Raw genomic sequence first — 13,809 nt, 5'->3', positions numbered from 1 at the left:
ACAGAGCCCCTCAGCAGACATTTGAAGTATGTTCAACTTGGAAATAACCTGCACACTTTTCCTTCCACTCTGAAAAAAGGAAATATTAGACTGCTTTCCAAGTTAGCTTATGCAATTAGCTTTCCTCTACAAGCTATTAGATGAAAGCCCACAATGAAAGTCAACACACACAAAAAAAAGTTAGTAGCAAATGTCTGGTTGTTCATGTTCTGCAAATTGTGCAGCTATGCAAGTATAATCACTATCATTTATCATTCTTCAAATCTGTACATTGGCCAGAGAAACAAGGAAGCCAAACTGCCTACCAAGCAAGGAGACTTGCACAGACCTTGGACTAATTGGAACAATTTTAAATTCCTCTCTTGTTTAATTTTTGAGGCAGAAGCAACACAGATGAAAATCCAAAATCCAACTAACACTGTAAAACAGTGCTTAAAGGAAGGACAGAATTCAGGTCATACATATAAGCAAAACTCTTAGGCACTTTGTTTCTGTATTAGAAAATTATATCCTCTGTCAAATACTTAAAAAAGACTATAGCATCCTAGAGCTGAACACAAAATTTAAGTGACAGATTCCCAACTTCATTAAACTGTTTTTCAGATATGTCAGATAATCAATATAGAAGAGAATTCTAAAGTGTCATTTAACAATCTTTCCATTAAAATACCTAAAAAAAAAAATAATGTGTAGGAATTCAGGGATATGTCTGAAAGCCTCCTGTACAAAGAAGCAATGGTCTAGGAGCAGGCATACTGATGCTGAGAGCCTGCAAGTCAGAAAGCCTCAAGGTCACAAGGCAGAGACCATTTCTTTCCTGGTAATATCTTTATTATTAACCCTTGATAATGCTTCTAAACTGTACACTAATTTTATTCACTTTACAAGTAATGTAACAGATACTGTCAAGGTCTGTTCAGGCAAAAAACTAAATAGAATCCAGCTTCTTAATATCCCAGAGACATAACTACATTACTCACCCCCTATAGCAAACTGCTTTTCGACAGATATACCAAAAATGTGTTAGGCTATGATTTATACTCATTACTTTAGTTTGGGGTTTTTTAGGAATTGCAACATAGGAATCCTCAAGTTTAATTGCTCTGACCTGCCTTACACTCAATATTTACCCAAACCAAGGGCAAAGTGTATGTCACAGTGCCTCCTACATGCTGATCTACACAGAAGTTGACTGTCATTTATCTATAATCCTTTTAACTCATGGGGAAAATATCTGAAAATAATTGATTCAAATTCTGCTGCTATGACTTAATAAAAGCCCATAATGGTACACTCATAACAATGAAAAGGCATAAAAGGAGGAAACATTCTGTCTACCCCTATCTTGATGCCACTTAGGTGCAGTTCTTAAATGACCTGAAATAAGTTACCCAAGTTTTTAAACTATTGACAGATTAATAACAAGCTCACTTTATTTGGCTTCTAGTTCCACCTCTATGTGAAGCAAGTAATGTTATTTGTAAAAGTAAAGTTTACAGCAGCCTACAAAATGTTTGGAAAAAATAAATAGGTTTTTTTAATGTCATATATGGAGCAACACAAAAGAATTTAACTAAATAAATGCCACATTTAGTCCTGGATGCAACCTCTAAGGCTTCTCAACTCTAACTTTTAAAAGCATAAATATTGTTCAAATAAAAACAAGTTTCCACAACATGAGAGGTCTAAGACTACTTTTAAGTCCTGAGAGAGACAGAATAATTTTAAAAAAACCAAATATGGAATTCTAATCAGGTTTAGGTGATAAAGTTCTGAAAAAAGCTTTTATTCGACCAGGAATATTTGACTAGCTTTTCTTTGTTTGAACTACAGGCAAAAACATGCTGAAGATGATTAAAACTTCCCTGAGTTTCTTGGAAAGATAAATGTCTAGTTTTTCCTACTATTAATGACAAGTGCTGTCAACAAATGCATTATAAGGTAACATTAGTGTGGTATTGTCTGCATTTCACTTTCATATTTTTCTCCTTTATAAAAGAGTATGCAATTTAACTATAAATCTGTCAACTCCAACAACAAATTTCCATAGCTTCTGGTAATTTGCGAGTACCCCCCAAAAAATTTCTGATGGCCCCTTTTATGTCTCTAAACAGCAGATAAATTCTGACACCACCTAAAAATGCTGAATAAGTCTATTTCATTACAAAATCCCCATATTCACAAATATGCACAAATAGATTGGTGGGATACATGCACATCCTGAAAAGGGAGATGGAAGAGATGAAGAATTATGACTGGTTTCTCACAAAACAAGGAAAAGCAGCAGAGAGAAGGTATTCCTCTGAAATGAGTGTAGAACAATGTGAATGCCACAGCAGAGCTACTAACTATCAAATGCCTCTCCTTAGTTTACTCCTTGTACACTGGAAATTTGTTTTGTCCTTAATTTCTTCAGTTTTCAAGTTTATAGCTTCAAAGGAACAGACAAAAAAAAAGGTGCCATTCAAGTGAAAATAAAGATTGGTGCTCACTCTGTAAGTGCTTAAGAAGTGGTGGATGTGTAGCACTGATTATCAGACATTTTAACTGTGACTTCACCTACTAATTATCATTGCTAAAATGGAAAAAGGGAGCTATAAGTACCCCAATAGCCTGTTATATTGGTGCAAGGATAAAAAAAATCTGGAGCTAAATCAGCTGCTACACAGATCCCATGAATGTCAGGCTGTGCTGTCAAACAGTTCCCAGCTGAGTCTCCTCACTCAACTCACCTGAGCAGCCCTGCTGGATCTTCTCTAGAGAGACAATTTATGTAAACATGGATGGCAGAACTAAACCTTTTGGAATAACCAGTATTTTTCCTTCTCTACCTTTGTTCAGCCACCTTGTCTGTTTTTCCCTAATGATCAGTGTCACATTTTCCATTCTCTCTACTAAATTTTGTAATTCCAACAGTGCTGATGTCTTGCCTTAGAAAGATTTATCCTGTAGACTACAGTTTTGTAATACAGCTGTAAAGTTCACTCAAACCATATGGATCTCAGTGGGTATTTCAATGCTCACTCTGCAATTTTTGGTTTTTCTATTGCAATGTGTAGATTCCTACCATTGCTCTAAACAGATAGAACATCTGCTCAATCTGTTTTATAGACTGAGAAAAAAAGGAAGTAATTTTAAGCTATATATGGAACCCACATATAAAAATATTAGAAGATTTACAGAGGATGTAACTGTTGGTACAAACCAGGGATACAGAGGCATCTGTAGCTGGTTCCAACACTGCGACAAATGCCGTGTGCACACGGATTCAGAGCACAGAAATCTATCAGCTGAGCACACGTAGGTCCTGTAAATCCAGGACTACAGCTGCAGGAGAAGGCAAGTCTGTCTGCATAGCAGGTTCCATTGTTCTGGCAGGGAGATGATGCACAAGGGTCTATCTTGTCCTCACAAGTGGTTCCTAAAAAGCCTAAAAGAAATAAAAGGGTTTGATAAGTAAGCATCCTGATATGCATACAATTTTAAGAACTAAAGCACATTAAAAGTAAGCCATTGACAGATCTATATTCCTTTTTTTTTAATTCTATGAATATTATAAAAATACAGACTTCTTACACAATAAACTCTAATTTTGCCTATTAACATTCTCTGAAAAGAGATGCTTCAGCTAATATCATACTATAAATGATTAAGGCAGTGAATTGCAAAAATATTTGCTGAAACTGACGGTGCTTATCTGCTTTCTGAGTGAATCTGGCTTGAAAAGCAGAAGAGATTTTCTAAAGATTAGGATCTGGCTAGACTAGGAAAAAAGAAAAAAATCCCAAACCGACCTATTTTTCCTCTGTTAATGGGTATGTAAAATGTAACAACCTCTTAAACATAACATGGGTTTATTGAGTTTCAATAATTTAAATATCTTTTACAAGAACAAACTTCTCATTAGCAGGAGAGACAATGATTTATTGAAGCAACACCATGCCAAAAACAGACATAAGGAAAAGGATATTCTTCCAAGGGAACTTTTAATCAGATATAGGGAAGAATTATGTTTTAATAAATTACAGTAACTACAGCTTGTACCTATACATACACATACATCATGTATATAGTAACACAATGCATGGTTATTGTATCCTAAAGCAAGTCAGAAAAGCATATTCAAATTCTAGAACCCTTCCAAATAAAAGAACTGTCCTTTCCATTCAGTTATATATATATTTTTTAATAAGTATTTGGTCCTTTTGTACAGACCATCACTTTTCAGGCTTAAAATTCCCTGGAATATCTTACATTGTAAAAAAGCTGTTAATATTACAGTAGAATAATAAACAAAGGTGAGTAACCTACACAGAGCATACTACAGAGATCTACTCACAGAGTTAACAAAACTTACATAAATGGAACTAAGAAAAGATGGGGAGGTCACAATTGCTCTGTGAGTGCCAGAGTTTCTGGATTTTTTTGGTCACAACTGGCAGTAGGATTTTAGGGGCATCTTCAAAACATTAGGTGCTGGACAAATGACTTTCAATGCTGCTTCTCCCTTAGATATCAATAAGTCTTATATCAGAATTACGGAATGAAAAACATGGAAAAAATAATCTAATTTACCGAAAAAAAAAAAAAAAAAAAAAAAAAAAAAATCTAGAAAGATGGAAAGAAAAGACATAACCTACAGATTGGACTTTTAAGGTTTGTCATACAAACTCTGCAACAGACCAGGAGAGAAAATCAGGTCTGGCAGGACACAGATGAAGAACAGGCAAGAGCCTTCTGTCCTCCCCATTTTGCTATCCCATGGCTTCAATTGCTTCATGGGCTTTGTCAGGACCACCTGCTCACCAATGCTGAACACAGAGAGCCTAAAAATACACACTGTGGAATCCTATACTAGAGATCCCTCCTGTAGATGATAACTAACCATCAGAAACTGCAAAGAACAGAAACCCCAAGAGGAAGGATGTAATTCCAGCAACAGTTCACTAGCGAAGTAACAAAGCCTGTATTGTTGTAATAAAATCTTGGTCAGATTTAAAAAAATCTTCAAGGACTTTTAACTATTACCAGGAGGAGGTCAGCCAGTGAGTCCAGTGAAATCTCTCAAGCAACTCTGAAACCAGATTAAAAAGGTTTAAGGAGATCTGAGGTCACACAATGACACTAATACAACCTTTGCAGTAATCTTCCCTCCAAAGAGGAGGTTACTGGCAGATGGCTAATGTTCCAAGTGACAAAGCACTTCAAGAACATATGCAGGTTTAAAATACACCAAAACATGTTGCCCTTGTGCTATCTTTGACTGCACTGTGAAATACGTTTAGGTGATTCTGGAAGTTCAAATCTCAAGCATGAGTCAAATATCTGAAAATACTCAAAGCAGAAAATATGGAAATCTATTATCCTGGCATTTCATTCTGTTTAAATCCATACCAGTCCAATTGTTGGAAGCAAATAATGCAAGTAATAACTACAAAAATCAAATTCAGAGGTGCATTGACTGAAAATAGAATCAAATTCCAGACCAAAAAAAAAAAAAAAATCATCACTGTTTATCAGCAGAAAAGTATCCCCTGAACTGCTCTTCAACCAGCTAACATGGACACAACCCTGCATGTAGGTCATTGCTGGCATAAAAGGGACATGACTGAAATGCAAAGTCTAGTGGTAATTTGAAAGAACTGAATACAAAATTTACCAAGGAATAACACAGAAGGTAAAGGGGAAAGGCAGTAATAGAAGATATTTATACTGGTAAAACCCACAGTACAATGTCTGTGCTTACATGGATAGTAATTTGGCTAGCTGTCAAGAAGTATAATAGTCTTCAGTTAGGTGATATGCTTTGTAAATTGCTACAGACCTCCAGGGATGTGATAGAAACTAGATCAGAAATATTATTTCAGAAACAGAAAAGCTACAAATAAAAGCCAAATTTCTCATCACAGTGGGATTTTAATTATTTGGCTACTGAAAGCAAAAGAGCCATGTGCAAGTCAAGGAAGTCAAGCATTTTCTGAAGACACCGCAGAACTGCCTTTTATACAGCTTGTAGAACAACTGACTTGTCTGAATGTTACATTAGACTCAATTCCAAGAATTACAAGTATGTGAAAAATTAGGTCTGTGAATTGTGAGGGCTCAGGATTACAAAACTTTTAACTTTGAAATGCAGGGATAAGCACTAAAAGAAATACAAGCAATTTATTATTTTCCCTATAGAAATTTGTCATGTGAGGAAATAAATGGTATTTCATCAGAATTCTGTAAAGAGAAAAAAGTTATTAATCAGAAGGATCAAGGGATCATTAAAACACTGTAAGACTTTGATTGAAATTCACTCTAGCTAAGTCTTTCTGGATAAAGATGAATAGAGGCTAAACCCATTCAAGCATTAAGGAGAAGTCTATTAACAATAAGAGCAATTTGGGAAGGTGCCAGGTAAAAACATTAGATTAGTGGAAAGTACCAGAAACTAAACAGCCATAAAAATTTTTAATGAACAACAGAATGTTCTTCAGGTAAATTAAACTCTCTTATGGTAATATAAAAAATTCTGCATTCTGATCACCAGTAACCTTGGGAAATCTTCCATATACAACAGCTGTGTGACCCAGTTTCCTGTGATCACGATTGTAAATGGCTTTATTCTATGTAAACCTGAAGAAGTTAGAATGACATCTGCAAGATGTACTAGAGAAAAAGGCTTTTACATGAACAATGAAGCAGAGAAAATAGTGAAAACCTTGAAACTTAAACTATTCTAAGTCTCGGTAAATAATTTCTGTTCTCCCAATCAATTAAGATTCATGGTGACAATGTGCATTTTCTAGCTGCTATTGCAAATCAACACATATGAATCACAACTTAGCATCTTCTATAGCTGTCAAACTCTATTTTCTAAACCCCAGAAGCCATTATAAGAGCATTCATAAATTTATTGCTTTCTAGTATTTTCAGAAACGCCTGCAGATATTTCAGGACACTTTTGTTCAATGTGTTGCCAGCAGTAGTTACCTGCAGCTACTCAAATCAAACTGTCAAAAGTAAAATCAAATCAATGCAAAATGTGAATTTAATGTAATCTATATATATTCAACTCTTTATCATAGCATTGTTTTCGCTCTTCTTTTATTCTAGAGGATGACTGATATCCATTATTGCTGATGACCATTTTTCAAAAATTTAACAAGCCAAATTAAAATATTTCTGCCCCTTCTGTCCAAGCTGGTGACCTCCACATAAAGCATGTAGGAACAGCCCAAGAAGCCAAGCCAGTTTGATGGGGTTGGCCAGCAGAATGCAAGCTATTTTTATCAAAAATTAATGTTTTCCTGAAACACTGAAGGCAGTTAATCTGTACTTATCATCAGGACATCAAATTTCCATGGAACAGAACTTCAGAAACATCTTGCAACAGAAGTTTATTTCTTTATTATAACTGATATGCACTTTGCTCATTACTGTATGGCTTTGTTCTAAACCATAGTCCACTACTAAATCATTTTAATATTATTATATGAGCAAAATTCACAAAGGCTGAAGTACCTTCAAGTACTTCAAGTACCAAGTCTTTCATTCTATCTAATTTTACAAAATTTCTGTCTGGAAGGAACACATTTCCTCACCACACAATCAGGCAATTTCCATACAGTTGAGGTTTTTTTAATTTTAACTTTCAATAAAGATTTCTGTGAATTTGATAACTACATAAATAAGGATCACTAGCTTCAACATCTCTAAAATTTATATTAATTTATTTAATAATATGTGTTCATTAATTTAATGTAATGACATTTATTTATACCAACCAGGGTTTTTTACAACCAGGGTTTCTAATTATTACTTGTATATTTAGTTCCACTTCAGGGTATTTTGGAAATACACATAACTTCTCAGAAGCTTAAAGAAAATGGAGGAACCAAATTTGTAAATTGATGATCAGTACCCCAAGCAGTTTAAATAAAATCTATTAATGTTACTGTCAATACAATAGTCTGTTATACACTACAATAAGTGGAAGACAATGAGAGGAGATATTTAAGAGTTATCAGGATGGAATGATTCTGAACATAAATTTCAAATTCAGGTTGGCATGTTAACTACGTGTAGTTAACAATATCTAGAAGTTCCTTTGCATGAACATTTGAAAATAATATTTACTAAATGTATATTTATTGACATAAAATTAATAAAACTATCAAAGATCCCTATCTGATTGTAAGCAAATACAAGATCCAAACATTATTCTGAAAGTCAAAATTTTAAACAAGTTCTTTGGTCTTCAGTATTGCTTAAGCTTCTTCACTACAAATTCAAATATAAAATCCAATTTTCTTTTTACAGGAGATTCAACAACTTCATATAAGAGTTTATTTTCTGACTTATTTTGGATATTAAAACCTACAATACATCCCACAGAAAATGGAATCTGTAAGCATAATGAAATTTTCTTTACTAAAGGACTCTCAAGACAGTAAAATTGTCTAAAGAGTCATCATGAATTGCTCACATCTGAGATAAGCTGCTTTTTCAGGGCCTCAGATCTGACCTTCTGTCAGTTATCATGTACTTTTTCATGAACTACAGATCTCGTTTGTAAAAGAAAGGTACAAGCTCAACATCATTCTTCATTGTTTCCATCAATTCCTTTATCTGCCATCTTTTCCTTGTGTGATAGCTGCCACATTTTCTTATCCTTTTCCAAGCCACATTATATCTGCAGACTGTAGTTCCTGCACAAACATAAGCTCCTTGGTTACCTTTCCCCACTGTGCTGAATCAGCACTACAGAAAGAAAAGCCTTTTCTCACAAGCAATTACTATAAAGCAGAGCAGAATAGCAACAGAGCAAGAGACCTCACTTAAATTAGAAAATTGGGGGTTGGCAGGCAAATTTGCAAGTTACTGCATCTGCAATTTTCAATTAACTACTCTGTTGTATTTACAAAAATTACTGAATCTCTTCAGAGATTAAAATCCAAACAGAAGCTCCCAAATTACGCCTCTGTGGAAGGGTAACACCTCAAAACATGTAAGAATGATCAAGGGACAGTCATTAGTAAACTTAGACAATACGTTTTGTTAAATCGACTCTTTCTTTCCTTCTACAAGGTATCTGAATTCTCCAGCTCATTGACATTAGACCTTCCAGAACAAAATGAAGAAGCAACACGAGGGAGTCAGGGAGAAGGTTTGGGATTGCTCTTGAGTTATCACAGGCTGGCACAAGAAGAGTAACCATGAAGATGTCATTTGTTCCTACAAACCTAAGAATGATTTTTGTATGACCAAGGAACTAATATAAAATGACTCTAAGAGAAATAATCCTGGCCAGTCCAGAAAGTAATTTCCAAAACATTCTATCCCCTCCAAAGGCTTTTTCTACACTGGAAACAATGCAGGTCAATTTACAACTCCTGATTTTAACAGGAGTTGTAAGTGTATTTCTGAAAAGCCTTTTTTCTTTTGTTGCCCCAGTGCTTTTGAAAACATTTATACCATGTGAGCATGTCAGACATACAAATGAATAACCAGAGTAACAGCTTTTCCCCCAATTCCATCTTTGCTGTCCTCAGAAATACGGAAATAATGCTGGAGACTAGAAGTGGTAACTGCACAGAAAGTTTCAGAAAGATGACTCAAAAAGCATGTTTGCCTATCAACAAACCACAGGAGCAGAAAGGTTCTTCTTGAAGTCACTAAGAAGCTGGTTTGATTTTTTTCTTTCCTCTAGGAGGTCCAAAAATCACATTGTATCTTTAAGGGAAGTCCAGAAACCATAGAAAACCTCAAGACTCCAAGCAGAAAAGGGGCACAAGCTTGTAACACATAACAAAACAGAAGCACCAACAAAAAGATCAGAATACTGAGAAGATGATACCAATGTGCCCAGAAGGAAAAAGAGCAATGTATACAGCCTAAACACTGTGATAGTACAGTAACAGTGCCAAAATTAAATTTAAAGCAGAGCACAAAACAGAAACAATTGGAAACTTATCAAATACAAATATGGATCAACGGAAAAGAAAGGAGCAGAAGATAAATATTCAGGGAAGAAAGCAGGCAACAAGATTGCGGAATCAAATATCTCAACACAGAGATATCCAAACACGAGCAACCAGAGAAGAGGCACCACCAGTGACTTGGGCATCGTGCCCCAAGGAAGCTGCTGCCGGCGGGAATTCCACAGCAGCGGCACAGCAGGAAGCTCTGTCAGGCTCCTCGGGAAGAGCGCTCTGGAGCGAGGTGGAGGGCAGGCTTCTCTCTCCTGCACCCCGCACGGGGGCGCAGCGCGGGCCCTGCCACGGCCAGCAGCTGCCTCCGCAGGGGCAGCGCCGCTGCTGGCGCCAGGGCCAGGCCGAGCCGGCAGCCGGGCCCGCTGCCCTCACGGCAGCCCCGGCCCGGAGAGCGGCCACAGCCCCGCACAGCGCCCGCGGCACGGCGGCCTCGGCAGGGCACTGAGAGCTGCTGCCGGCAGCGCGGCACGGCCACACAGCCACGGCCACGGCGGCCGGCACCGCCACACAGCCACGGCCACGGCGCCCAGCACCGCCACAGCCACGGCGGCCGGCACCACCACACAGCCACAGCCACGGCGGCCGGCACCGCCACACAGCCACGGCCACAGCCACGGCTGCCGGCACCGCCACACAGCCACGGCCACGGCGCCCGGCACGGCCCTACAGGGCCCTCAGCCCAGCAGAGACCCTGCCCCGTGGGCAGCAGGAGAGAAGCTGAGCTGTGATCAGCATATTCATTAACAGGCCATTAGGAGCGAGCAATTAATAAGCCGCACACGGAAATACATGTGGCAGACATAAACCAACCAAAAATCCCAGTAGCAGCTCTCCCCAGCATTATTGGAAAGATCATTTCCTGCGTTGCTTCCTTAAAGATTCTTGAACAGATTTCTTTGGGAAATCACAAGTAAATTATAGACGAAGTCTAGCATCTCATATTTTTCTCCTGAATTTCACTACTATTTATAAAGGAAACAATTTCCAAAAATTTTTCACATGCAGGATCTGCATGGCTGTCAGTATGTCAGTCTGTATTTCAACACAGCAGTTAAATGTTAAAGCATAGCACTCTAGAAAAGCAAGGAATCAGCCTGAAGAAACTACAAATAATCTTCATTATTAAGCTCATAGGTATTACCAGAGCAGTTACCAAAGACTCGCGCCCTTAGAGCAAGCATTAAAGTACTGGCAGAACAAAACCAACATCCACAGATCAAGGAAGGACAGAAGTATAATTAGTTCAAAGTTCCAATCTTAATTACAAATAATGAATAGGAGGTTTCATAATTGAAAACTTCCACTCATGATAATTTTTTCATGTGCAATTTAGGGATCTGTCGTTGCAGTCAGCACAGTGTTACGAAAGCACGCTCTGGCATTGGGGTGTCCTTGTTTCACATTTACAAGGTTTACCAGTGAGAATCAGTGAGAAGCTTTCATGACAAGAAAGGAATATGTCCAAATGGAAAGGAGAATTAATTAAAAAATTTGGAGGATTGAAATAATTCCTTTAGTTATTACTTTTACACACAGTTTAGCCAACTAGCCCATGTGCAGAAAAGTGCAAATACTGCAAGGGAGACATCTTTTTCTCATAATTTAGTGGACAACATAAAAATCAGATCACACCCTGAGTCTCCTCAAATTCACCTTTATCATCAGTGCTGGAGCCTGATTTCTACTGTAGAATTAAAAAACATTTCTGCACCACATATACACTGAAACACTAAATTCCTACAACACTTCGTATACTGTTGCTGATTATCCCAAGATTCCTCATCTCGTTTTCTGCTTACAATTACAAGCTAAGGCACAATTTAAAAAAATTTAAATACACATATCTACACGTCAATATAACTGAAAATTTAGAGGAAAACCAGCACTTTGTATGAGGTACTAGAAAGGTGTTTGCTGGTTACCTTCTGGGCACTGACAGCTGAATCCATTGAGGTGGGATGAGCAGGTCCCTCCATTCTGGCATGGCTGCTGGATGCAATGATCAATCTCTGACTGGCACAGCTCTCCAGTGTAACCTACAAAACAGCTCACAATATTCAGCAGCTGTAGCAAAAACAAGGGTTTACCACTAAAAATACTGTTTGGCCATCCAAACAATACCATTACTTTTCTTGAATCAAATTAACCAGTATAAGCAACAGAATCCAGGACAGACTCTCATTTCTTACAAAATGAGATTTCTAATTAAAACATATACTTCACAGGAGAAGCATACAAAACCAGCAGAATTCTAGAGACTACATCTGTTGTATCTTACCAACAGCAATATTCTGACATCACAAGTGAATTGGCAATAGATACTGGGTCCTCACTGGTACTCATATAACCAAAAAAATAAAGCCATTTTGGTATGGTTTTCAAATGCAACTTGAATCCCAAGTCAATAATCTTTATCAAGGCTTTAAACAGAACTTAACACTACGAATTATTTGTGCATATGCTGAATGACTGTCATTTGCTCCCACTTCTGGGCTTCAAGAAGAGTGTTTATTTTAAGTGGGAGCTGTGAAGAACTGCTCAGCACAGTTGCAAACTCTTCCAAATAAGCTTCTATAAGTTCACGAGCTACAGATTGTGTGTACTGTACTATTTGACCATAAGTTTGCTTTGTTCCATATGTCTGATGTCTGTAACACATCCTCAAAAAATGAACAAACTTAAAGTACAATCTAAATTATTCTACACTCCATACCTAAATTTCATAACAGATACCACACATTCCCCTTTTCTAATTCTTAATTACTTCTAAGAAAATATCTTGGATGCATGATTGAAGAAAAAACTACTTGCTACACCCAGGGACATCTTATTTTTTTAAAAGAAACCGTACAAAAATTATTAATAACTTCCATAATGAGCATATTTAACCAAATGGCTGGTGTTAAAGGCTAGTAAGCTATGACCAGATAAGCACTGCTATGATCAGAAAGACCCCAAGGTGAGACAGAGGACATACATGGATAGGATTTAGCTGATGCAGGGGAGAAAGGGGAGAAAGAAGGGGACTCCCCCCAAAATTAATCAACTTGGGGGGGGGGGAAACACCCATGGTTTTATTCAATAATTATTTTTAATGCAATCAAAATTGGTATGTTTTTTGTGCACAGTAAGACCCATACCTGTTTAAATTTATGATGTCACCATAAAATAGCTGTCAACACAGATTATTAGAGTTGCTACAGCACTACTACAGAAAAACATCTATATAAGACTTTCTGTGTACCTTCCACTTTTATATGCTATAGAGAGCTAAATTATAAAACTATACTCTGCAATGCAAAACCTGGAAAAAGAAACTGCTGTTTATTGTAAAATTATTCTATTGAATCACCTAAACTGGAGGAAAAAAATGTGGTCTCATGTGGCAGGTCCTCTTGACTGGGTAGAAGCACTTGGAGGGAGAGATCTCAGCTTCACTCTGGAAAGCTAGTGATTTTCTGGAATTCTAACTGGTCTCAAATTCACATAAATTTTACAAGAGCAACAATGAAGTATTATACAAGACTGCATCCACTGACTTCTTTCATCTATAGACTTCACAGCTTTATTAGTTTACACATTCAGTTGATTATTTTTATAGATTGTAACACAGTATTGAATGTGCTTAAGTCATTTAAACATCCTTCCATCTTTGAACTGTTATCAAGTTTGTGAAAGTTCAAAATTATCCTGGAATTCAACATGTATCCAAAAGAATGTGGCATGAAGGCTGAAATGATTATGCTGCTCTGAATCTCGGTACAAGAACTGGTCTTCCTGCAATTGTCATTACAGCTTGCAGGGAAACTCATTGGAGACAATTATCTTC

General features: G+C 37.1%; 1 protein-coding gene across 1 annotated transcript in view; it reads right to left on the bottom strand.

Annotated features, from left to right (window-relative positions):
• The window catches only part of DNER (delta/notch like EGF repeat containing), a 114,165-nt gene that overhangs the window by 19,703 nt on the left and 80,653 nt on the right, over positions 1 to 13,809 (bottom strand). The window contains exons 7-8 of the mRNA XM_053986760.1: positions 11,903 to 12,016; positions 3,206 to 3,430 (exon numbers count right to left, since the gene is read on the bottom strand). Of these exons, the coding sequence (XP_053842735.1) occupies positions 3,206 to 3,430; positions 11,903 to 12,016 (339 nt within the window). The remainder of the gene's footprint in view (positions 1 to 3,205; positions 3,431 to 11,902; positions 12,017 to 13,809) is intronic.

This window comes from Vidua macroura, chromosome 10 (assembly GCF_024509145.1).
Source record: "Vidua macroura isolate BioBank_ID:100142 chromosome 10, ASM2450914v1, whole genome shotgun sequence".
In the NCBI taxonomy this organism is placed as follows: domain Eukaryota; kingdom Metazoa; phylum Chordata; class Aves; order Passeriformes; family Viduidae; genus Vidua; species Vidua macroura.
The sequence above is the reverse complement of the archived record's forward strand: the minus strand, read 5'-3'. Positions and strand labels throughout refer to the sequence as shown.